Source organism: Neoarius graeffei, chromosome 3, assembly GCF_027579695.1.
Source record: "Neoarius graeffei isolate fNeoGra1 chromosome 3, fNeoGra1.pri, whole genome shotgun sequence".
In the NCBI taxonomy this organism is placed as follows: domain Eukaryota; kingdom Metazoa; phylum Chordata; class Actinopteri; order Siluriformes; family Ariidae; genus Neoarius; species Neoarius graeffei.
Genome location: NC_083571.1, coordinates 97178883 through 97205409, shown reverse-complemented (window position 1 = coordinate 97205409; position 26527 = coordinate 97178883). Strand labels below are relative to the sequence as shown.

At 41.5% G+C, this 26527-nt stretch overlaps 1 protein-coding gene across 7 annotated transcripts in view; it reads left to right on the top strand.

Moving 5' to 3' along the window:
• Nucleotides 1-26490, top strand: part of daam1b (dishevelled associated activator of morphogenesis 1b) — a 196062-nt gene extending 169572 nt beyond the window's left edge. For all 7 annotated transcript variants that reach the window (XM_060917728.1, XM_060917727.1, XM_060917729.1 and 4 more), the window contains 9 exons: nucleotides 5022-5106; nucleotides 5381-5487; nucleotides 13805-13893; nucleotides 16830-16998; nucleotides 17122-17229; nucleotides 20591-20651; nucleotides 20794-20925; nucleotides 24570-24740; nucleotides 25071-26490. In XM_060917728.1, coding sequence (XP_060773711.1) covers nucleotides 5022-5106; nucleotides 5381-5487; nucleotides 13805-13893; nucleotides 16830-16998; nucleotides 17122-17229; nucleotides 20591-20651; nucleotides 20794-20925; nucleotides 24570-24740; nucleotides 25071-25283 — 1135 coding nt within the window. In that variant the 3' untranslated portion in view covers nucleotides 25284-26490. The remainder of the gene's footprint in view (nucleotides 1-5021; nucleotides 5107-5380; nucleotides 5488-13804; nucleotides 13894-16829; nucleotides 16999-17121; nucleotides 17230-20590; nucleotides 20652-20793; nucleotides 20926-24569; nucleotides 24741-25070) is intronic.
• Nucleotides 26491-26527: the final 37 nt, after the last annotated feature.

Here is a 26527-nt window from a genome sequence, read left to right as displayed (position 1 = left end):
AATCAAAATCCGTTCACTACCTTCTCGAGTTACGTTGGGAACAGACAGACAAACAGAGGCAAAAACATAACCTCCTCCAACAAAGTTGGCGGCGGTACTAAGGACAAATAGCTTGTTATGGCAACACGGTTTCATGCTGTGCAGATGTGTGTATGCACAGCTTTTATCATTAGGGAAGTTTTGTAAATTTTAATGTTCCTTCAACAGTTATTATGAGCTCAAGACCATCAAAGATGTATTTAGAGTAGCATTCTTTTGAGGCAGGTGGTGTAGTGGTTAGCACTGTTGCCTCACAGTAAAGGCCAATTTATGCTGACAACCCAGTCCTCGCAGACGGTGTCGCAGACAGTGTCTGCGTAGCCCCCCCACCTTCGCAGACGCTCTGTGCGCACCTCCCAAAAATTGTGACCACCGCAGAAGCCTCGCACACAGCGCCGCAGACGAGGGCTCTGATTGGTCCACTCTACATCCGCTGTACACGCACTTCCGCTTCCCTACTTTCCCGGTTTTTGTTTTCACGACCGGCATTTTTAAAAACACGAGCGAAGATGGAGCAGCATGAAGAGCGGTTGATCGAGGAAGTGAGGAAGTACGTAGATCTACATGACTCCAGTTCTAGTCATTATAAAAAAAAAAGTTCTAGTCATTATAAGTAACCGGAGGATAAACACTCCACTAACCACACCCACCAACTACTCCTAGCGACTTCGCGCCCCCTTGCGTTGTGCCGGTGAATAACATCGCGCACGCCTATTCCCCCGCTCAACAATAAATTACAACTGTCTGCGAAAAGCTATCTGCGAAAGCCTTGTCGCAAGAGCATGCAGAGGCCTTAAGAAGGTTTTGGGTTCGAGCCCAGTGGCCAGCAAGGGCCTTTCTGTGCGGAGTTTGCATGTTCTCCCCATGTCCGTGTGGGTTTCCTCTGGGTGCTCCGGTTTCCCCCACAGTCCAAAGACATGCAGGTTAGGCTAATTGGTGGCTCTAAATTGACTGTAGGTGTGAATGAGAGTGTGAATGGTGGTTTGTCTTGATGTATCAGCCCTGCCATAACCTGGCGACTTGTCCAGGGTGTACCCCGCCTCTCGTCCATAGTCAGCTAGGATAGGCTCCAGCTTGCCCGTGACCCTGCACAGGATAAGCGCTTATGGATAATGGATGGATTCCTTTGAGGCCGTAGTGATCACTGACCTGTTGGAAGTGAAATAAATGAAATGCTTGCAGTCTTTCGAGAAACCCCAGTATACTTTGTTGCTGTTATGCATTACCATCCTGGAGTTTATTTATTTATCTTGAAAAGCACATCACGAAGCAGTATAGGAAGAATAAAACACAAAAATCAGCCAACGCCAAGACAAATTCATTTGTGAAAGAATAAATATAACCAGACTGCATTTCCGCAAAGAAAATGCAAAGTGTGCTTGCTGAGCTGTAGCAGAACAGAAGGAAAAAGAAAGGAAAAGACGAGTGCAGGTCAGACCCGGTTGCATGATTGTGTCGAGGGAGTTGGTCTGAAGTATCACATGAAGTTTGGTGCATCTCCGATGGAGCGTGTCTGAGTAGGATCACTCAATTCATGAGCCCTATTCATTCTCTATGGGAAAAAACGACGGAAGAACGACAGGACAGGTGCGTCGATCCAAAAGCTGTATACAAGCACACTACACCAGTGGATATGTGGTGAAGTGTTACTGAGCAAAACTCCATTCAGTTTGAATGGGGCCAAAAATCAATGGAAGCCTGTGGAGAGGAAAAAAAAGGATGCATGAAAACCAAGGAAAAGACGAGTGCGAGTCTCAGATGAGGGGATGGATATGTGCGGGGACTTGCCCTGAGGCATCATGTGAAGTTTCTTGAAGTTTGGTCACTCAGTTCAAAAATTTGACGGAGAGCGAAAGCTTTTTTCCTGAAACTCCGTTCATTTTCAGTGGGGCCAAAAATGAATGGAAGTGAATGGATGAAAAAGTGGGGCACGAAAAGAGGGGAAAAAAGAAGTGCGGGTCAGAGCCGAATGCATATGTACAGTGGTGCTTGAAAGTTTGTGAACCCTTTAGAATTTTCTATATTTCTGCATAAATATGACCTAAAACATCAGATTTTCACACAAGTCCTAAAAGTAGATAAAGAGAACCCAGTTAAACAAATGAGACAAAAATATTATACTTGGTAATTTATTTATTGAGGAAAATAATCCAATATTACATATTTGTGAGTGGCAAAAGTATGTGAACCTCTAGGATTAGCAGTTAAAATTAGAAGGTGAAATGAGAGTCAGATGTTGTCAATCAATGGTATGACAATCAGGTGTGAGTGAGCACCCTGTTTGATTTAAAGAACAGGGATTTATCAAAGTCTGATCTTCACAACACATGTTTGTGGAAGTGTATCATGGCACAAACAAAGGAGATTTCTGAGGACCTCAGAAAAAGCGTTGTTGAAGCTCATCAGGCTGGAAAAGGTTACAAAACCATCTCTAAAGAGTTTGGACTCCACCAATCCACAGTCAGACAGATTGTGTACAAATGGAGGAAATTCAAGACCATTGTTACCCTCCCCAGGAGTGGTCGACCAACAAAGATCACTCCAAGAGCAAGGCGTGTAATAGTCGGCAAGGTCACAAAGGACCCCAGGGTAACTTCTAAGCAACTGAAGGCCTCTCTCACATTGGCTAATGTTAATGTTCATGAGTCCACCATCAGGAGAACACTGAACAACAATGGTGTGCATGGCAGGGTTGCAAGGAGAAAGCCACTGCTTTCCAAAAAGAACATTGCTGCTCATCTGCAGTTTGCTAAAGATCACGTGGACAAGCCAGAAGGCTATCAGAGAAATATTTTGTGGATGGATGAGACCAAAATAGAATTTTTTGGTTTAAATGAGAAGTGTTATGTTTGGAGAAAGGAAAACACTGCATTCCAGCATAAGAACCTTATCCCATCTGTGAAACATGGTGGTGGTAGTATCATGGTTTGGGCCTGTTTTGCTGCATCTGGGCCAGGACGGCTTGCCATCATTGATGGAACCATGAATTCTGAATTATACCAGCGAATTCTAAATGAAAATGTCAGGACATCTGTCCATGAACTGAATCTCAAGAGAAGGTGGGTCATGTAGCAAGACAACGACCCTAAGCACACAAGTCGTTCTACCAAAGAATGGTTAAAGAAGAATAAAGTTAATGTTTTGGAATGGCCAAGTCAAAGTCCTGACCTTAATCCAATCGAAATGTTGTGGAAGGACCTGAAGCGAGCAGTTCATGTGAGGAAACCCACCAACATCCCAGAGTTGAAGCTGTTCTGTATGGAGGAACGGGCTAAAATTCCTCCAAGCCGGTGTGCAGGACTGATCAACAGTTACCAGAAACATTTAGTTGCAGTTATTGCTGCACAAGGGGGTCACACCAGATACTGAAAGCAAAGGTTCACATACTTTTGCCACTCACAGATATGTAATATTGGATCATTTTCCTCAATAAATAAATGACCAAGTATAATATTTTTGTCTCATTTGTTTAACTGGGTTCTCTTTATCTACTTTTGGGACTTGTGTGAAAATCTGATGATGTTTTAGGTCATATTTATGCAGAAATATAGAAAATTCTAAAGGGTTCACAAACTTTCAAGCACCACTGTATGTCTGAGGAGTTGGCCTGAGGTACCGTATCACGTGAGGTTTGGTGCATCTGCAATGAAACGTGTCCAAGCAGGACAATTCGATTCGTGAGCCCTATTCATTCTCTATGGGGAAAAAAATGACAGAAAAATGACAAGAATGAGAGAACGGGTGCATCGATCCAAAAGCTGTATACAAGCACATTACACCGCTTCAGGATGGACGTTTCTGAGTTGGAACGGTGTTGGTATCTCAAAAGCTGTAGGAGGAGTAGCAGCTCCACAAAACGGGTGTACAGGAATAATAATAAAGTAAACTTAAGAAGAACAATAGTGTGCTAATAGCACACCAATTATTCATTTATATATTTTTCTCTTTTGGAGTTAATAAGACTAAAAAACATGGTTTTTAATCCTGTTAAACTTGGATCATGTGGAACATCCGCCATGCAGGTCCCTGTGAATTAGCTTTTACTCTAGAAACAATAACATATTAGAACGAGTGCTTTAATATAAGCCTGCGATTTTTGCCTTGCAACCAGAGCTACTGTCCTCGCAAATTAATCAATACCTTCTGACCAGTTAGATTTGAGAATTCAACAGAGCTGTGGGTAAAAAGCATGATCTGGAGGTGTTCCACATCCTGCTGGTGGTTCCCCACCTTCCTCTTTCTCCGTCTCTGGCAGAGGAACTGAGAGTGCTCTCCAATCCAGATCTCAGGCCTGTCAAACACCTGTTATGTTTGGCACGTTCACACATGAAGCTAACCTAATAGCAGCAGCAGTGCTCATGCTGACCGAGAGCGGTGTGTAGTCTAGCGGACGGCCGCGCTGATATACTTTCCTCTGTGCTGTTGTGATAACATGGAGCTGTTTCATCGTGTCATATCTTGCTTTAATAACAATCATGTAATCTTCAATGGAAGTAGTTCAAATAAAGGCCAAGTCTTCTCACTTTTTAAGAATTCTAGTACCATTGCTACACAGGTTTAACCAAGCAGTTCTGTCCAGTCGTTGTGGCTTATGGGCATAATCAAGTGAAAGTCCTAATGCGATACAGATGCCAAACCATAATGATGAACGTTTGATTCATTATATGTGACATGAACTCACCTAAGGGAAATTTGATACCTTTTCTAATTTCTTTTCCTCCAAACATGAACTGAAAATTGTTCTGGGAGTTGAGGTGGTTGTTGTTGGAACAAATACTCATGGGTAACCACGATAAAGGACATGCATCATTGCTTTATGCCAATGAGGTATGTGTTGGCTTTGGACTACAAACCACAGGGTTTGAGTAGTCGAGACTCGAATCTGTACTTAAAACATGTCGACTTCCTTGGCTTTATTATGAATTCGCTATCGGTGATTCATTCATGTCTGGCTGGTTTCTGTTTCCTGTCGTTTTCTTCAGCTTGAAGCTCTCCAATGAGGAAATGAAGAGGGCCATCATGACTATGGATGAACAGGAAGATCTGCCTAAGGACATGCTGGAGCAGGTACCATGCACCATGGAAAATTTGAAAACTGTAAAAAGAATTAAGGAAATGTTGTTTTGTTTCCTAACTCGGAGCGTGCCTTTTTAAAACCGAGAGCTCTTGCAGAAACAATTTTGTACTTCTAGATTACGTTGTTGGCTACAGATTTAGATAATTCACTCTAGACCACAACTTGTGGTGCTTCTAATGAGAAGTGTGCAGGATCTTGTGGAGAGTGCAGCTTTTGTTTGGTAAGGGCGATGTTTGCTCATTTTTGTGGCTTTCTGTGCTGCAGATGTTGAAGTTTATCCCAGAGAAGAGTGATGTGGATCTGCTGGAGGAACACAAACATGAACTGGACCGGATGGCCAAGGCAGATCGTTTCCTCTATGAGATGAGCAGGTGGGGAAGTTACTCCAGTTAACTGTTGTCCACAGTAGGGCGATTTGGTTATTAACACTGGACTGTTAAAACCGAGCCAATATTGGCTCAAACCACGTAACCCACATGTTAATGATTTAAATACTAAAACTGATTACTGACACACCGAACACATTAGCAATGACGCACATACTCCAGTTTTTACTGCTTTTTGGCTTCTTCCAGCTAGATTGCATCCCTTATTAGTGCCCCACTGGTTTCTGAGCCATGTTCCTAAATAAAGCGAAGTCTCCGTTAGGTCATCCAAGTTCAAACATGTTTCTGATTAGGATCTTTAAAGCATAGGCTGAGTTAATCAACTATTGCTCATCACTTCATTATATTCTCTCTTATCAAGTATAGAACTGACATGAACTGCCAAACCAATGAAAACGGCAATATAAAGTCTTAAAAAAAAAACCCTCAAAATACTACATGTGAGAAAAGATCCTTATAGGATTAATAAATAACAGGAAGTTATAAAAAGCAGCTTAGTCATTACCTTATAGTTTGGTAATAGTATTTTATTCAGTATACTCCTTATTAGCTAAATACTGTACTTAGAATTATTAAACATTTATGGGTTGCCATAATTCATAATTAAAAATAGACGGCCTTTCGATTTCATAAAATGGGTGAAATTTAATTCCCTCTGAAATTTGGTCATTGTGATGTATGTTTATTTCTGTAATATGTTTATATAAAAAAAACCCCAAAAAAACAGGCCATTCTGTGGCTGGGAAGTTTATTTAAAGGATAAGGCAACCTTTGTACAGTGTGTGTAATAGGAGAAAAACATATACGTAATCAATTCCGTTAACTATTTCCATTATATATTGAACATGAAAAAATATTTTTAACTTTGAAATCATGAATTGATGCAGAGGAGCCGAAGTTGGAGGAGTCAGCCATTTTGAGATTGTGGGCAACTATAAACCAATCAGAATCTTTCGTTAATGCGCCTCCCTCTGATCTGTGACGTCACTGGGCCCATGAAAACAGTGTTTACAGACAGATCACTGTGATGACAGTAAGGAGTCCCGGCGGGTGGCTTGTATTTGATTCGTTTATATCCCGACCTTGTCAGCTGTCAGATTTATGTTCATGGACCCGGTAAGCTGGTAAATAATATATATATATATTTTTTTCTTTACCAAATTCTAACAGAAAACGAGAGCGCCCGAAAGGGAAAACCGAGCCGAGCCGCTTCGCGCATGCGCAGTAGGCTTGGTAGGACAAATCCAAATAGGAGTCATTCAGGATTCAGCCATGTTTTTGCTCCGTGTTTTTACTCGACCAAAGTTGTACAGTATTATGAGCTTTCAGTTGCATAAATAAAACCATTTGGTGAAACTTTGAAGAAGCGATTGTACTGTTTTTTTACCTTATTACCATGAAGCACTGAAGAGTTCTTTTCAGTGGTGGGCCGCATGACGTCACGCAGTAGATCAATATGGCGGAACGCATCTTCGCTGAGCTCAGCGCAAGCCCATATTATTAAAAGTTAAAAGATACTGTTATGCGGTCTGTTCTTTCTCTATAAATTCCATGATCGATTACTTTATACATTTATCTATCTATTTGTGGTGATTTTGTACAAAAGTTGCCTTATCCTTTAATTTGAGGGGATTCCCTCGCACATAATGTGCATGAAATCGCTTGCTTTGCGCAGTCAAGCAGACAGAGGAAGTCCGTGTGCGCATGCGCAGATTTACCTTGACCGTGCACTGACGTTACATCATTCCGTCGCTAAACGAACAGCTGATCACACCGAGGTGCTCGCTGACCGCCGATATTTATTAGTTTGGTCCTGCGTTTCCTTTCCTTCACAACATGACGCCTTTTTCTTCTCGCTTTCCGTTACTGTAGTCGGTCTTTTACATTTCATTCATATCCTCCATTTTTCTCTCGTGTTTCAAATTTGTATCCCACAATGCCTTGTGCGAATGGGGAAAGCCCACCACGTCATGCATGACGTAGTATCTTGTTTTGCGTCATGGTGAAGCAGGAAAAAATAGCGCAGAAGTTGCCCTGAATTCATTAATTGTTCTGTTAAAAAAATAAATAAATAATAAAGTTGGAAGTCTGTGATTTGAATTCAGTAGGTTTTGGTCTGCTAAACAAAAATAATTGGGTGTCGGGGAAAATTCTTTTTATGACCTACACTTGAAAAATCCGAAAGGCAGTCTAGCTTTAATATCAATTATGCGCATCACCATATAAGAAGAGTTTATGCTCGTTAATTAATGTTCTAACCTTTTATATACAGTTAGGTCCATGAATATTTGGACAGAGGCAACATTTTTCTAATTTTGGTTCTGTACATTACCACAATGAATTTTGAACAAAACAGTTCAGATGCAGTTGAAGTTCAGACTTTCAGCTTTAATTCAGTGGGTTGAACAAAATGATTGCATAAAAATGTGAGGAACTAAAGCATTTTTTAAACACAATCCCTTCATTTCAGGGGCTCAAAAGTAATTGGATTGGACAAATTAAATAATTGTAAATAAAATGTTCATTTCTAATACTTGGTTGAAAACCCTTTGTTGGCAATGACTGCCTGAAGTCTTGAACTCATGGACATCACCAGACGCTGTGTTTCCTCCTTTTTAATGCTCTGCCAGGCCTTTACTGCAGCGGTTTTCAGTTGCTGTTTGTTTGTGGGCCTTTCTGTCTGAAGTTTAGTCTTTAACAAGTGAAATGCATGCTCAATTGGGTTGAGATCAGGTGACTGACGTGGCCATTCAAGAATATTCCACTTTGCTTTAATAAACTCCTGGGTTGCTTTGGCTTTATGTTTTGGGTCATTGTCCATCTGTATTATGAAACGCCGACCAATCAGTTTGGCTGGATTTGAGCACACAGTATGTCTCTGAATACCTCAGAATTCATCCGGCTGTTTCTGTCCTGTGTCACATCATCAATAAACACTAGTGACCCAGTGCCACTGGCAGCCATGCATGCCCAAGCCATCACACTGCCTCCGCCGTGTTTTACAGATGATGTGGTATGCTTTGGATCATGAGCTGTACCACGCCTTCGCCATACTTTTTTCTTTCCATCATTCTGGTAGAGGTTGATCTTGGTTTCATCTGTCCAAAGAATGTTCTTCCAGAACTGTGCTGGCTTTTTTAGATGTTTTTTAGCAAAGTCCAATCTAGCCTTTTTATTCTTGAGGCTTATGAGTGGCTTGCACCGTGCAGTGAACCCTCTGTATTTACTTTCATGCAGTCTTCTCTTTATGGTAGATTTGGATATTGATACGCCTACCTCCTGGAGAGTGTTGTTCACTTGGTTGTGAAGGGGTTTCTCTTCACCATGGAAATTATTCTGCGATCATCCACTACTGTTGTCTTCTGTGAGTGTCCAGGTCTTTTTGCATTGATGAGTTCACCAGTGCTTTCTTTCTTTCTCAGGATGTACCAAACTGTAGATTTTGCCACTCCTAATATTGTAGCAATTTCTCGGATGGGTTTTTTCTGTTTTCGCAGCTTAAGGATGGCTTGTTTCACCTGCATGGAGAGCTCCTTTGACCGCATGTTTTCTTCACAGCAAAATCTTCCAAATGCAAGCACCACACCTCAAATCAACTCCAGGCCTTTTATCTGCTTAATTGAGAATGACATAACGAAGGAATTGCCCACACCTGCCCATGAAATAGCCTTTGAGTCAATTGTCCAATTACTTTTGGTCCCTTTAAAAACAGGGTGGCACATGTTAAGGAGCTGAAACTCCTAAACCCTTCATCTAATTTTAATGTAGATACCCTCAAATGAAAGCTGAAAGTCTGGACTTTATGTCCATTATATAACTATAACTTGAATATGTTTCAGTAAACAGGTTAAAAAAAAGAAAATTTGTGTCAGTGTCCAAATATATATGGACCTAACTGTATTAAACATTTGCTTAGATTCTGACAAATAATTCTCAATGATTATGAACATTTATGCTTTCTAGTGCCACTTTTAATTCTTTAGTTCTCTTACGTTGATGCTTTTTGTGATGAATAAATGACTTTTGAAAAATAGCCAATAATAATAATAATTTGTGAATAGTAATTCATTAGTAATTACTATTGTTCTTAAATAATACAGTGGTGAAGTGTTTCTGTCCTGGAGAATGGGCTGATCCTTCCTCTCTCTATCCCTGAGGCCTACATTCTGAATCCTGACAGATTGAACATGGCAAAAGTTTGCCACTGAATTGGTGTTGTGCTGTTCGGCTCACACCACCACATAGGTTTCATGATGTCGGTTCACTGTTGACGTATACGAATCCAGACACAACAGAAGGGCATTTCTCATCCATGATGGCCGCCTATGACTTTATAGTGCCTTGTATTAATCCGAGTCTCTCACTGTACCTCTCACATGCAGCTCTCATCTGTCTGTTCTCGCTTCCGTATCAGGAAACCAAAGGGAATTTTGTGTGACTGACTCTGGTCTCAAGAGAGTGTTTAGTCTTCATTGTTGTAACAAAATCAGCATGGTCTCCTAGTATCCACATAACATTATCTCGCATTCTGACTGAGGGAACTGAGACCAACAAATCTTAAGCAGGTGCCTCGGGAAAGGTTGTTTTTTTTTTTAACGAGACCGCAGTAAAAGTGCAGTTTATTTGCTTTCCGCTCCATGCAGACGTGTGTGCCTGTGCGTGAGAAAGACAGTTGCGACCTCCAGCTAGGAATAAAGCAGAGTTTCCCCCAGCAGAATCCCACAGTGTAGTGTATAATTAGAATTGCCAGAGTGACATCCCTGCACTAGAGCCCTGCACTCCCACGGGAGTCCCGCGGGACCCGACGCAAAGCAGTGCGGTGCGGGACAAATTCTGAAAGCTCGTTGTGGGCGCGGGCGGGAGGGGGAGTGCACAATGCGGGAGAGGCGATAAGCTGCAGTCCCGCTAACTAAAAACGTGTTTAAAATAAAATTTATAAATTATTAATTTATGTCTATCATATATCATTTGTGCTGGATATTTTATTTGGCATTAATAAAAACATTTTAAGATGCCTAAATTTGCGGATGTGGTCTAATCTCGCGTATGTTTCTGATTCCTTTCCGCTCTTCCGTGTTTGAGATCTCCGATCATGGCATAAGAGCAGAGCTCCTCTAGTGAAGCTCACAGTGCTTCAGAAGTAAGTGCTGCTTTAAAAAGAGGTACATTTACTGTTAAAAAGTCAAGAGTCCTGAAATCAGACATTTGGAAGTCGTTCTCACTCGTGTACGACGCAGAGGGAAATCAGCTGCCCTTTGCTTGTTGTGATAAGTGCCAAAAGTACTACAGCTTTGGGAAACAGTCGTTTTTTGGATGTTAGTTAGTTCAAACCTGCATCGTACCATATTGGTTTAATGCTAACTTGGTTGGTTGTTTGGGAAACGCACCCCTGAACGTGAGCTGTAGATATTTATGCTCAAATCCACTCAAAGTAGGGGCCGGGGCACCATCACGCTGTGTCTTTAAATTATATTAATTTCTTATAGGCCAACTTGTATTTCCTAGAATGTAAATGTGAGGAGTGACATATAAGCTATGTGCAATGTACAATATTCTTAATATCCACTGTAGATTTTGGTAGGTGTGTTGGGTATCTCTGTAAAGCCTCAGCTGCGCATGCCGCCTGGCAACGCGCACCCTCGCTCCGTGCGCTAGGTGAAGGATCGGTCAGCGGAGAGCTCAGCTAAGCTCAGCATGTTTAATTCCCCAAGCCAATGACAAGAACTTTCGTGAGAAATAACGCGAACGTCTGCATCATGCGGGATTTGCGGGCGGGAGCGGGACTGAAAATCATAATTCTTTGCGGGAGCGGGACTGCACAATGCGGGAGCGGGCGGGAGCGGGACTGAAAATTCTGTCCCGTGCAGACCTCTACCCTGCACCCTATGCAGAAGTGTCGCATACAACACCAGGGTGCTGTGTTCACCACTCAGGGCTATTTACCGTTTGCTTTTTCTGGAATAATCAGTCATGTCCTTTGCCTTTAAAGGTCAATCAAAGCATGAGCTAAAGATCGAAATTTATCTTGGAGGCATAGTAGTTTTTGGAATATTGTGAGTTCAGATACCAGGCAGGACAAGACCCTTCATATTTGCAGGACAAGATTAGACTATATTCTGGAGTGTATTTCGCACAGAGAATTGCATAAACAAATAAAATTTTAGTCAATCACTATTTAGGGCTTGTCGCAACAAAATGAGTCCAGTGTCAAAGTTTGTTCTGAGGTACAGTACAGCGATTTGAAATGAGTACACGTCAAAAAATGACCCACATATCGGTTTTCTAATTTATCTGTAAATCCATTCTTTAATCTATAATGTATCTGTTACCAAAATATTATACTGTCAAACAATCGGTGACATTGTAGGCCAAATAATTGCATGCTATGCATTAATTTCAATTTGCACTTCACAAAGTTTACACCTGATTGTCTCCAAACTTGATTTTTTTTTTTAAATAATGAAGATACCTTAAACAGTTTTACTGATTTCTCTGGAATGGTTGGACCAGATTTAGGGGTGGCATGGTGGTGTAGTGGTTAGCACTGTCGTCTCACAGCAAGAAGGTTCTGGGTTCGAGCCCAGTGGCCGACGGGGGCTTTTCTGTGTGGAGTTTGCATGTTCTCCTCATGTCTTTGTGGGTTTCCTCCAGGTGCTCCGGTTTCCCCCAAAGACATGCAGGTTAGGTTAAAGGAGAACTGAAGGCAAATTTTTTATGATCAAAATTCTATTTCTCATTTTATTAAATACAGGAATGCATTTTTGGTCGCTATTTTGTCACTGCTGTAGCAAATTGAGTGTTTGAAATATGCTATGTAATGTACCAGTCCATGTGTCAAAGCAATGGCCGTAAACGAGATTCGTCGAGACCTGTGCGAGACATCATAGGACGGAAGTAAAACGCACAGCGGAAATCAAAGTGACCGACGTCTGCCAACGTTCCCTGTGTCCGAAATCGCTCACTCGTTCACTACTCCCTATATAAGGAATTGCTATATAGAGGAAAAACGGTTTCGGACACTAGTCCGTCGTGCTGGTATTTACGTCATTACTGTCGCACAATTAAAACGTGCCAGATCAGTCGGCTGGTGGGTTTTCAAAATAATAAATACATGCATGTGTTTTTGTGATAAATCCATATTATACTGAGCGTATTTCCCACATTAATCAATACAAAGTACCTGCATCTTTCAGTTCTTTTAAATCAAGGCTGAATACTTTCTTCTTTGCCGCTGCCTTTAATTAAATCAAATTTGAGACTTTTAATTTGATTTCTTTCAGCATGGACAGCACTACAAAATGGCATCCCTACTATATAGTGCCCTATACAGTGAGTAGGGAGTGATTTCGGACACGGGGTTGTCAAAAGACGCGCGCGCTCTCTTTCGAATGCTGACGTAATCAAGCCGGAAGTTTTGTTTGTTTTGATAGCAATCAGGAAAGTTTGAAAAGAGTATGCAGTAATCGTCATTTAAACTCGTTTTTGTGCAATATTTCGTTTGGAAAACAGTTTTCAAAATGGCGGCACCGACACCTGGCTGACACGTCACGTTTCGAAGTCTCGCACAAGTCTCGTGAAGATCGTGCGGATAAGCGACGCCTGCCGTGGACCAAACGAGCTAAATTCAACACGGATTACAAACCAAATAGGCTGATAAGTATAATATTTAATTGCAATTAGTTGCCAATACGAGTAACGATATAAGGTTACTAAAACCGAAAACGTCATTGAATAACACGTTAATTAAGAAATAAAGCAAGTTTAAAAATGACTTCAGTTCTCCTTTAATTGGTGGCTCTAAATTGACCGTAGGTGTGAATGTGAGTGTGAATGGTTGTGTGTCAGCCCTGTGATGACCTGGCGACTTGTCCAGGGTGTACCCCGCCTTTCGCCCGTAGTCAGCTGGGATAGGCTCCAGCTTGCCTGCGACCCTGCAAAGGATAAGCAGTTACAGATAATGAATGGATGGATGGATGGTTGCACCAAATGACCTTTAATTTTAAAGATAATCAACTGTAGATTTAGAATATCCAGTAAAACAACTTTTCATTTTTTGACCAACTGGATTCATTTTGTGACTACGCTCCATTTGTCAATAAATCCATACATCCACCCATCAATACATGCTTAGATCAGTTCTTCAGTAAATAATGTATTTATTAGAGAATTAATTCACTTTTATTTGCAGACAGATTGAATGAATGAATGATATATTAAATGATATTTGGTGAATATAATATTGTCACTGTAAATAACTGAACACTTCTCTCTTTCTTCTTATATTGTTTTTACCTTTTCACAGAATAAATCATTACCAGCAGAGATTACAGTCTCTGTACTTCAAGAAGAAGTTTGCAGAGAGAATTACAGAAATAAAGCCCAAAGTTGAAGGTGTGTGTTCTCTCTCTTCATTCTCGCATTTGAATGCATTTGATTCTTGTGTTTATAATGGGTATTGCTCATCACTTGGCTCAGTGAGGTTTATGCACTATAGGCTCACACAAATATTCTATTACTCCTAATCACAAGCATTTGAGGTGATCATGATTCATCACCAAATTATTTTTACGGGCCCAGATAAAAGTATGTAGTTGGTAAACACACATTTTATGGTCAGTTAATTTCTTGGTATAATCAAATCACTGGTCAATCATATATTAATCATTATTCTTTCCACATTCACTGGATATGAGCAATCGTGTGCTCTGATTGGCTCCTCTACTACTAGGCTATCAGCTCATATACCGTGAGTAGAGAAAAACAAAATGGCGGAGAATTTTGCTGAACCAACTGAGGACGAAATAAAAACTCTACTTGAAAATAAAACAAAAAAAAATACAAAAAACCCCGCAACAAAGTATGGAATGAAAGTATTTGATGGTAAGAACGTATCTTTTTTTTTTCAAGAATTATTATAGCATTTTTCACAAATTGCTACTGTCACTTTGCCAGTTTGTTTACATTCTAAGTGCGAATGATTTTGTCTGATGTTTTGTATGAAGTTTTTATTTATCGAATTTGCAAAAATAGAAATGTTCTGTTCCTCAAAATCCAGTGAATGTGGATAGAAATAAGTTATTCCACTCAATCTCGTCATGCATGGCTTATAGCCAACTCGGTGCTACGTTCCTCGTCGGCTATCAGCTCATGTACGACTCGATTTCATGGAATAACTGTTTAAATATTTTTTGTTATGAAAGATTTGGTGGCACGGTGGTGTAGTGGTTAGCACTGTCGCCTCACAGCAAGAAGGTCCGGGTTCGAGCCCCGTGGCCGGCGAGGGCCTTTCTGTGTGGAGTTTGCATGTTCTCCCCGTGTCCGCGTGGGTTTCCTACGGGTGCTCCGGTTTCCCCCACAGTCCAAAGACATGCAGGTTAGGTTAACTGGTGACTCTAAATTGACCGTAGGTGTGAATGGTTGTCTGTGTCTATGGTGGGGTTTACATTAGACCGTATCAGCGGATCATCAGATTAACGTTTTTAAAACGATTAGCGTGCACACAGCAACACCAATACACGGATACGCTCGGCTCCGCAGGCATCCTGCGCTCCAAATCACTCCGCCCTGAACAGCGAGTGCCCTCTGGAGGGTGTGCACTCCGGCCCTGCGCAGCTCACAGAGCGCGCGAGTATAGCGCACGAGCAGTGATTCGGGACTGAGCCACTGTGTGTGTGATCCCAGCGCACATCACTTACCACTTGCAAGTGGAAGGATGGCAAGCCTAAAGACAATCATAACTACACAATGGGCAGTATTTGCATCAGTATTTGCAGTATTTTCATACTTTTATACTCTTTAATGAAAGGTGATACAAGGCGGAAGTCCGCGCCGTTTTTCAGCAGTCGCGTCACATGACCAACGCCAGCGAATCAGGAAGGTGGATGTCACAGTGACATTGTCCAATGACGACGCCAGCTAGAGCTCAGCACAGCGTATCCGCGTATCTCAATGTTTACACAGCACCGGACCAGACACGATCTGGATTGAATACGTGGACCCTGGCGGATTCCCGTTTCCCGGCGTTTCCAGGCGGTTTAATGTAAACGGACAGTGCATCCGCGAAGAAAACGAGACAGATACGGTCTAATGTAAACTTGGCCTATGTGTCAGCCCTGTGATGACCTGGTGACTTGTCCAGGGTGTACCCTGCCTTTCGCCCATAGTCAGCTGGGATAGGCTCCAGCTTTACCACGGCCCTGTAGAACAGGATAAAGCAGCTAGAGATAATGAGATGAGATGAAAGATTTGATGCAAACATCATTGTATATCATAAAATTCACTGTTGGTATGAAATAGTGCTTTCTTAATTTTCATAGTTGTACCTGGTTTCTAGCAATGTGCTTGGTTGCTATATATAGTGGACATTTCATGTAAAAACATGTATAATTGTTAATGACATGAAGGATTCAGACAAGAGGAGACGTTTTACGGAACGGTATTTTATGTGTAAAAAAAATTCAGTGCCTGTGCTTTGTACTAGTCAGGTAATGCTGTAAGTTTACGTTTAAAGAGAGTCTTCATGACCGAGGCCCTTCTTCAGTAAATAAAAAAAATGTTAGTGTTGACAAATCACTGTGGTATAAGAGAGAAAAACATTTCAGGCTTATTTCAGGCTGCATCACACCAACTCGTCGTTGATTGATTTTCCTAATATTTGTCTTACACTACCGTTCAAAAGTTTGGGGTCACCCAGACAATTGTGTGTTTTCCATGAAAAGTCACATTTTTATTTCCCACCATAAGTTGTAAAATGAATAGAAAATATAGTCAAGACATTTTTCTGGCCATTTTGAGCATTTAATCAACCCCACAAATGTGATGCTCCAGAAACTCAATCTGCTCAAAGGAAGGTCAGTTTTATAGCTTCTCTAAAGAGCTAAACTGTTCTCAGCTGTGCTAACATGATTGTACAAGGGTTTTCTAATCATCCATTAGCCTTCTGAGGCAATGAGCAAACACATTGTACCATTAGAACACTGGAGTGAGAGTTGCTGGAAATGGGCCTCTATACACCTATGGAGATATTGCACCAAAAACCAGACATTTGCAGCTAGAATAGTCATTTACCACATTAGCAATGTATAGAGTGGATTTCTGATTAGTTTAAAGTGATCTTCATTGAAAAGAACAGTGCTTTTCTTTCAAAAATAAGGACATTTCAAAGTGACCCCAAACTTTTGAATGGTAGTGTATTCCTTGCTTGGTGTACATCAGTAATAGTTCCTTTATGCATTGTTTTGTTTTTGTTTTTTTCACTGTCTAAAGACTAAAAGTTGCAGCTGACTGAAAACTAGTCCAGTGCACTGAATGAATGTTTTGTTCTCCAGCTTTAATTAAAGCCTCTAAAGAAGTGCTGCAGAGCCGAAACCTTAAGCAGCTTCTCGAAGTTGTTCTGGCATTCGGAAATTACATGAACAAGGGTCAAAGAGGAAATGCTTATGGCTTTAAAGTGTCCTCGCTGAACAAGATCGCCGATACCAAGTCTAGCATTGACAAGTAAGAGAACTTTGACTCAAAAATATGGAATACTGTATAATCGGCATGTTTCTAACATTTACATCCTTCAGAGTAACGCTATGCATGTTTGACCTTTGCTTGTCATTCTGTGGTGTTCTACAGGAACATCACTCTTTTACACTACCTGATCACCATCCTCGAGAAGAAGTACCCAAAAGTCATGCAGTTCCAAGAGGACCTCCAGAACGTACCAGAAGCCGCTAAAGTCAAGTAGGTCTAGAGGCAGACGGGTTGGTGTGCTGAGCTGAGATTTATAATTCCTGTAGGTATACACACAATAAATGGATTTCGGAAATGGTTTACTATGGTCTCGCTGCCTTCCTTTCGCCGGGCTCAAATCCGCCCAACGCTCACATATGCAGAGTGAAAAAAAAAATTTATGTCGTGAGGAAATGAGGCCCTGGCCTCGGCTCGCGAAGGCGCTGAAATGTGGAAGTGCTCTCGAGAGGTTTAGCAGAGCTGGAATAATGCAGTCACTCCAGTCTCGGCCACCAGGGCAGCTCAGGAACGAAAAGGCTTCCTGGTCAAAAACACCATGGTTTGAACATGGATTAAGACCAAATCCTAGCTATTGGACATATGATCCGTATGACTTAGAACTTGAATTGTATCCAGAAAACTGTGAAACGCGCCATTCTAGCAGCTGCGTTAACTCTTTTGGCCTTCATGCTTCAGTGCGACCGTACTCCCTGAGTAGATCAAACCAAGTGTGCAAAAAAAGCTATTCAGTCATCAGTAGAGCTCGAACCCCTGGAGCCAGGGTGACTAATGTGATAACGCATGCTTCTCGAGTGAAGTGGTCACAAGACCGACCACGCTTGATCTCATTTCAGAAACTGGAGAGAGAGCACAGATCATTCAGTGCCTCTGTGTATCAGTTTACCCCGGGCAGAATGGCCATTGTTCATGAGATGATGACACTGTTCTCGCAGACTCGCATCGGTTTATGTTCGAAGTGACTCTCATTGCCTCATTCAAACGCGTCTCTGTCCACGAAGAGCCCTGAAGCATGCATATTAAACATGCTGATTAAAAGATGTGTGAATGTAACTGCTTATGCAGGACGTGTTTTGCAGAGTCACAGATGCAAAACTTCTTTGCACTGCGCTAAAGTGCAATAGTGACCAAGGAAAGTCATCAGTGCTTTAAGAGCTTATGGCTCTTAAAAGAGAACTGAAGGCAAATTTTTTATCATCAAAATTCTATTTATTTTTTATCTCATTTTATTAAATATAGGAATGCATTTTGATCGCTGTTTTGTCACTGCTGTAGCAAGTTATGAGTGTTTGAAATATGCTCTGTAATATATATCAGTCCATATGTCAAAGCAATGGCCGTAAACGAGATTCGTCGAGACCTGTGCGAGACATCGTAGGACGGAAGTAAAACGTACAGCGGAAATCAAAGTGACCGACATCTGCCAACGTTGTCAAGACACGCACGCCCTCTTTCGAATGCTGACGTAATCAAGCCGGAAGTTTTGTTCGTTTTGATAGCAATCAGGAAAGTTTGAAAAAAGTAGGCAGTAATCGTCATTTAAACTCGTTTTTGTGCAATATTTCGTTTGGAAAACAGTTTTCAAAATGGCGGCGCTGACACCTGGCTGACACTTGACGTTTCGAAGTCTCGTGAAGATCGCGCGGATAAGCGACGCCTGCCGTGGAACAAACGAGCTAAATTCAACACGGCTAAAAACCGAATAGGCCGATAAGTATAATATTTAATTGCAATTATTTGCCAATACGAGTCACGATATAAGGGTACTAAAACCGAAAACGTAATTGAATAGACCCCTTCGCATGTTTGTAAACAAACCAACCGTTGCCAGGATGCGCACGCAGCCTGGACTCCGAAACAATGGCGCTGCCCATAGACCGGCATTATGAGCTGTCAGATTATGCCAAACAATTGTCGTTACAAGATCGAGAATGCTACATAAATAAGTTAACTCTAACAAGTGGACATCGCCTACCGGATCCGCATTTAATTAAAGAGTGGACGGACGATGTTAGTAAGTTCCCTGGTATACAATGGCCAGATATATACTCGTACCTTATTGACCAGACTTCAGTGTACACCCACGAAAAACTTCGTGCCTACAAGTCTTTAGACGCGTATGATTGTTATGTGCGGGCATGTACAACTTGATTAACAATGGGACATTCATATTCATTTTGTTTTAATCAAATTATGCCAGTGATGTGATGGCAATGTGGCTTTAGCTACAACAGCAAATCCCAACACTAAACAGCAATTTGCAGGAGGTGATGGCATGAAAGGAACGATAGTGTAAAGAGTGCAGCTAAGAGAAATCAGAGCTGCGTAAAAAGCGAGAGGCAGAGAGCAGAAATGAAACTGAACGGGGCGGGAGCTAGGTTAGAGCAGTCAACGTAAGTTGGCATTTAGAGTGAGGGCACACAATTTTACCTTTCCATCCTTGCTTTAAAATTGTGATTTTCGGCATACACAAATAACGATGGCACAAAATCTGGACTGCTTGAGTCAAGCGAGACCTCTCCTACAAACAAAATTGCATGCAAAGCTAAGTTAACATGCTAACAATATTCATTACATTGTGTAACTATGACCCAGCTAATCAGACAAACGTTACCAAAGTATTTTGCTACATCAATAAACGAAGACTAGAAAGAATAAAAAAGAAAGATTTAATAAATAGCCTGACCTTACCTGTGATGAAGTGGGCGCTGATGGTGCTTTCATCCCAGTCTACACATTTGATGGCTTGTAGCCATAGACGTCGGCGATTGATTTTTTTTTTTTTTTGGAATGGGTGAGATCCTGCTGGAATTCTGTACATTTTAACCCCATCACTGCTACGATTCTGACACCCGACAACACAACAACTAGGCATTTCTTCCAAATATTTATTCTCGTCTCTACCGTCGCCAAAAGTCAGTCTGACCGTCGCCGAGTCTTTTTTGAGTCCAGGCTGCGTGCGCAATTTCCTCTTACGTATGAATGACGTTTACTGCGAAGGGGTCTATAACACGTAAATTAAGAAATAAAACAAGTTTAAAAATGACTTCAGTTCCCCTTTAAAACCAGTAACATGTTTCAAGTGACAAGTAAATGAAAGTCATTTTAGATTTGGCGAAAATTACATGTCTTTCTAGGGCTGTCTGCTCGTGAAGGGGTAAACAAAGAAGGAAAAAAAAAACGGGAGACCGAGAACAAGGTTGAGAAGTTTGAGTTTTTAAATTTAATGTGTCCTTTTACTAATAGTAGACAAAAAAGATGCTCGTCCAAAAAGGTAACTGGGTTTTAGGGCATGTGGGTGGAACGTTCAAGAACAAAAAGTTCAGCTCCACTAAATAAATGATGCTGAATGCCTGTAATAATAAATAATTTTTTAAACTGCTCCCTGGCTTCAAAAATGTTAAAACTCCTGGATTAAAACAAATCAGTGTGGTACTAAATTGAGAACTTTTTTTTAAAACAATATTGTTAAATAAATAAATAGTACACTATAGACCCCAAAATCAAATGTCTCTTCTAGTAATAACGTCATGCATCTCTTCTTCTCTCTCTTTTTTTTTTTTCACATTTATAGCATGACCGAGTTGGAAAAAGAGATCAACAACCTGCGCAGTGGCTTGAAGAATGTGGAAAATGTAAGCACTCATCAGTTGCGCTCCATGTATTTTGTTATCGACCAAAAACTTCAGTCCACATCTGTTTCTCGGATCCCCGATCCTATTTATTTGGCCGTAAACATGTTTAAGTACATTTCTTTGATCTGTTTATCACGTACAGGAGCTGGAATTCCAGAAAAAGCGTCCACAGGAGGTTGGAGATAAGTTCGTGTCTGTGGTCAGCCAGTTTGTTACACTCGCCAGTTTCAGCTTTTCTGATGTAGAAGATTCCCTTAATGAAGCCAAGGAACTGGTGAGTGTGTGGGTGTGTGCATGCTTGTTTTGTGTGTGTGGTGTTGAGTGAGAAGCGATGCAGAGCTCTGTGTGCTTCTTTCAGAGGCCAGCTGTAGAAACAGGCTACACTTTTGCCTGCTGAGTGCAGGAGCTGACCTCTGACCTCTTGCTGTGAGCACTTCCTATGGAATGACCCTGGCACTCTTCTCAGCCCCTGGAGGCTCTATAAGACAAACCTAACAGGACACACACCTTGCTTTGAGTGCTACATCTGTGCTGAAGGAAGCAATAATACAGAGTTAGTCATCCTCAGACACAGCAGGCTCAAAAGCCAATCGCTTATTTCAATAACCACAGAACGGAAAATCATCTTAAAATAGGGAAAAAAAAAATCTGGTTTTGGCAGTAATTCTATCTTATTTCTTTTAGTAGTTTCGCTAGTAATATCTTAGTTTTAACACATTTTTCAACAATATTTAGGTGATGGCGTGCCCAGGATTCCTGAACATGCCATTTTAAACCATTAAAATAATCTGTGTAGAATAAGAAGTTGTTTAATGTCCAAGAACAGCGGTCTTGAAACATCTGTGTGCACTGTTCAAAAATCAGAGCCGTCTGCTTACAAAAAAGCTAAAGAAAAGAGAAGCAAATGGAGGTAGTAGAAATGATTAGAAAAGTTTAAGAAAAGGCCTTTTTGTTAACTTTTTTCCATTTTTAATAAAAGGCATATCTTGGTTAATAGGCGACTATATTTTACTCCAACCTTTACAAATGTGAGTAAATAATTGTTTTTTTTTTTTTTTAAATTTAACAAAAGTTGATAAAAAAAATAGGAAAATAAATGTTGCATTTGGGCAGCACGGTGGTGTAGTGGTTAGCGCTGTCGCCTCACAGCAAGAAGGTCCAGGTTCGAGCCCCGGGGCCGGCGAGGGCCTTTCTGTGTGGAGTTTGCATGTTCTCCCCGTGTCCGCGTGGGTTTCCACAGTCCAAAGACATGCAGGTTAGGTTAACTGGTGACTCTAAATTGACCATAGGTGTGAATGGGAGTGTGAATGGTTGTCTGTGTCTATGTGTCAGCCCTGTGATGACCTGGCGACTTGTCCAGGGTGTACCCCGCCTTTCGCCCGTAGTCAGCTGGGATAGGCTCCAGCTTGCCTGCGACCCTGTAGAACAGGATAAAGCGGCTAGAGATAATGAGATGAGATGTTGCATTTTCTGGTAATAAATTTTTTTTTTCCTTTTTTTTTTTTTCAAAAGAAGCCACCGCCTTTATTTGTCACATGTGCACCCAAGCAAAAACTTAAAGGAGAACTGAAGTCATTTTTAAACTTGCTTTATTTCTTAATTAACGTGTTATTACGTTTTCAGTTTTAGTAACCTTATATCATGACTCATATTGGCAACTAATTGCAATTAAACATTATACCTATCGGCCTGTTCGGTTTTTAGCCGTGTTGAATTTAGTTCGTTTGGTCGACGGCAGGCGTTGCTTATCCATGTGATCTTCACAAGACTTGTGCGAGACTTCGAAACGTCAGGTGTCAGTGCCGCCATTTTGAAAACTGTTTTCCAAACGAAGTATTGCACAAAAACGAGTTTAAATGACAATTACTGCCTACTTTTTTTCAAACTTTCCTAATTGCTATCAAAACAAACAAAACTTCCGGCTTGATCACATCAGCATTCGAAAGAGGGCGCGTGCGTCTTTTGACAACGCTGGCAAATGTTGGTCACTTTGATTTCTGCTGCACATTTTACTTCCATCCTACGATGTCTCGCACAGGTCTCAACGAATCTCGTTTATGGCCATTGCTTTGACATATGGACTGATATATTACAGAGTATATTTCAAACACTCATAACTTGCTACAGCAGCGACAAAATAGCGATCAAACATGCATTCTTGTATTTAATAAAATGAGGGAAATAGAATTTTGATGATAATAAAATTTCCCTTAAGTTCTCCTTTAAGCACACAGTGAAATTCCTCCTCTGCATTTAACCCTTCTGAAGCAGTGAATGCACACACAAGTGAGCAATGAGCGCGCACACATACCCAGAGCAGTGGGCAGCTATACTACAGCACCCAGGGAGCAGTTGTGGGTTAGGTGCCTCGCTCAAGGGCGCTTCAGCCCAACCTCATGCCAAGGCTGCGCCATACCGTATCAACCCAACCGCATGTCTTTGGACTGTGGAGGAAGCCCACACAGACACGAGGAGAACATGCAAACTCCACACAGAAAAGCCCTCGTCAGCCGCTGAGCTTGAACCCAGAACCTTCTCGCTGTGTGGCGACAGCGCTAACCACTACACCACTGGTGAAAATTGAATCGAATCATGATTTGGGTGAATTGTTAATAACCTACTAAATAGACTTTTAAGAGGTCACACTAATTTTGTTTAAGAACTGGCGCTCAATTTAAGAACTTACTTTAAAACTAAGTGTCTGGACATTTCTATTAACTTCCTATTAAGACTTGTCTAATGGAGGTATTTCCCAGTCCGTTACTGGACTGTACCTCAGCCTGGGCCTCCAGTCGACTGAAAGTGATCTTAAGATAGGAGGAGTGTGTGCGTGAGGGAGGGAATGAAATAAAACCATGTGACATTCTCTGGCTCAGACTCATGCTGCTTTAGAGAAGGTTAGGCCCATATGGCTGCGATAAAGGCACATCAAAGACATTGTGGGAAGGCTTGGCCTTCCACCCTGAGGAGAAGCAGCACGAGGCTACACTGGTGCCATGACGGTGTCCCCGTCCCCCGTTCCTCATGCTTTCTTTTGGGTTTTTAAGCTGCTGGTAAAAATTGAGCTTAACAAGACTACCGGTACGTGAACACCAGCTGTGCGTGACAGGATTCGTGTGCCATGTGTATATTTGACCCCTGCTGATTGTTCCTCTGTTTTTCAACTCTACTTTTTGTTTTTCTCCTGTTTTTGCATGTCCTGTAGTTTCTAGTACTACACTGACCGTGTAAATATATATTTTTTTCATTTAATTCAAATTAGTGCTGTCAAGCGATTAAAATCGCGATTAATGTCGCGACTGTCATAGTTAACTCGCGATTAATCGCACATTTTTGTCACATGAAAAACCATTGTAATTCTCTTAGCATAAAAAAGTGAATGGGCTTGCTTTGTACCAATGTTTTTTTTTTATTGCAGAGCATAACACGTCTTGTCACAGCCACTGCAAAGTCGGGCTGGAGCCGCCGATGGGAAAACGAAACCTAAGCCGAGCACCGTGGCTCTTCATCCCGAGGCGCGGGGCTAGCGCTCCCTGCCCGCGCTGGTTCTTTGGGGGGAGGGCAGAGGACTCTGGCTTTGCGGGGCGTGGCATTACAGTCTAGCTGCTATCGTTTTTCTAAGCAAAGTCTCTGTTCTATTCCAAGTTCCTGGCAGTTTCAAAAGCTTATGAAAAACCTACATCATGTCACAGAGCGTTAATCTCGCGATAAAAAAATTATCGCCGTTAAAATTGAGTCAAGTTAACGCGATAATAACGCGACATTTTTGACAGCACTAATTCAAATTAATCTAGACTAGTGATAAAGTATTTGTTGATGGGTCTTGGTGTTCAATTCCTTTTGCTGCACAAGTCTGAATACCTCAGCGATGTGATCCAAAGCATGTCCAGATCCTCATCTTATTTTCATATTGTACAGTTTGATAAAGCCGTGAAGCACTTTGGTGAAGATGCTGGGAAGGTACAACCAGATGAGTTCTTCGGCATTTTCGACCAGTTCCTGCAAGCCTTCGCAGAGGCTCGGCAGGAGAACGAGAACATGCGGCGACGCAAAGAGGAGGAGGAGCGCCGGGCACGCATGGAGGCGCAGGTGAGGAACTCGCCCTGCTCATATTAAGACTGACGTTTCAAGAACACGAAACCAAATCATGGGAGGATGATGAGAGCGGAAAATTTAAGCTGGTTACTTCGCTTAGTGTCATGATAGTTATAAGCTAGCTTACCTCGTCTTGACTGGCAAAGCAATGTTTTCTTAGGAAAAGCCAGTGATTTGTACAGAAAACCTGTAATTACTGTGGTCTCCCAAAGCATGTCGTTCCTTTATCCAATTGAAAGGGCTGAACTTTTTTTTTTTTTTTTATAAACACAGTACATGTAAAATCTGTTTTATTCACACTCTGCTCTTGTCCCCATCTTGCAGCTAAAGGAGCAGCGGGAGAAAGAAAGAAAAGCCCGGAAGGCCAAAGAGAACGGAGAGGACAACGGGGGCGAGTTTGATGACCTGGTGTCAGCCCTGCGTTCCGGCGAGGTGTTTGATAAGGACCTGTCCAAGATGAAGCGGAACCGCAAACGCATCAACAGTCAAACCACAGATACGGGCAGAGAGCGGCCCATCACTAAACTCAACTTCTGAGACGCTTAACTTGCTCACTTAAGACCCATTCCTTCATCTGTGCTATCCAGAATTGCTTTATTTCTTCACTGGACAATACTGCCTCACGGTGGGGGATGCTTGGAGAGCACTCATTTGCAACACGTTTTTAAAAAGCATAAGGAAAGAGGACTTACTGGCCACACATTTTGCCCCTTCTGACTCTGAGGACTGAAACGGGGGTACTGGTTATCAATTTAGAAAGATAAGTTTATAATTTCTAAGACTACGGCTGCAACGATGATCTTTCTTTGAGAAAATTGAGTTTTCACCTTGGTGCTGGTGCACCACATTACAGACTTGTAAGACAAGAAGAAAAATTGCTCGTCAAATCTGGATTTGACCCAAGAAGGACACAAAGCATGGGTACAACCATCTCTGGTTTTCCACTGCAAGAACCGACCTTGCATCCTTTATTTTAAAATAAATCACAACTTCAACCCCATCTCAAACCCATAACCGAGTTGTTCGTCAGCTCACTCTTGAAATTGAGGCATGGCATGCGGGATAGCACTTGTCTATATGTGTCTGGACTTGTTATCTGGAGATTAAGCTTAGTACTTGCGTTAAAAAAAAAAGACCTCCATTGGTGATTCCACTGGCAACATACAGTAACCTGCTCCAGAGTAAAACTTGATCTCAGTGCAGAAAACAGACCTGAAGAGTTCAACCTAAACAGCTAAATGGCAAGGTTTTCTTCTTTTATTATTAAGGACCATTTTTATATAGTAAGCTTTTACTGAGTACTAAGAACAGTAACCGGGGTTATGGGTTGTTTAGATTATGTTGTTCTAGAGAATTGCATTGGACATCAGACACAGGCTGGCTGAAGATCATTTTTAAAGCTAAGAATTAGGTAAAGAGTTGGCCCAGGCCCATGTCGTTTCAAACGCTGTGGATGCCCCTTTGTCCACATTCTATGCATTTATGTTGGTATTTGATCTTTCCAGATGTTTTGCAGACCGTCATGTGAAATCTGTAGACTTATTTAAAAAGGAACGTACCATTAAATAAATCGATGCAAGAGACGCTCTGTCAGTTCTTCCTTCATCACTGGATGTATTCCGGTATTTTTATCCACAGTGTATGTTGTGACAATGTGATGTCTCCATTGAACATTTGTAATTTAAAAAAAAAAAGCCTTCCATTGTAAGATAGAGCTGAAAGGAAAATAAACTGAAAAAATATGTCCTTTCTGTTGTGAGTAATGTTTTCCAAAATGGGCA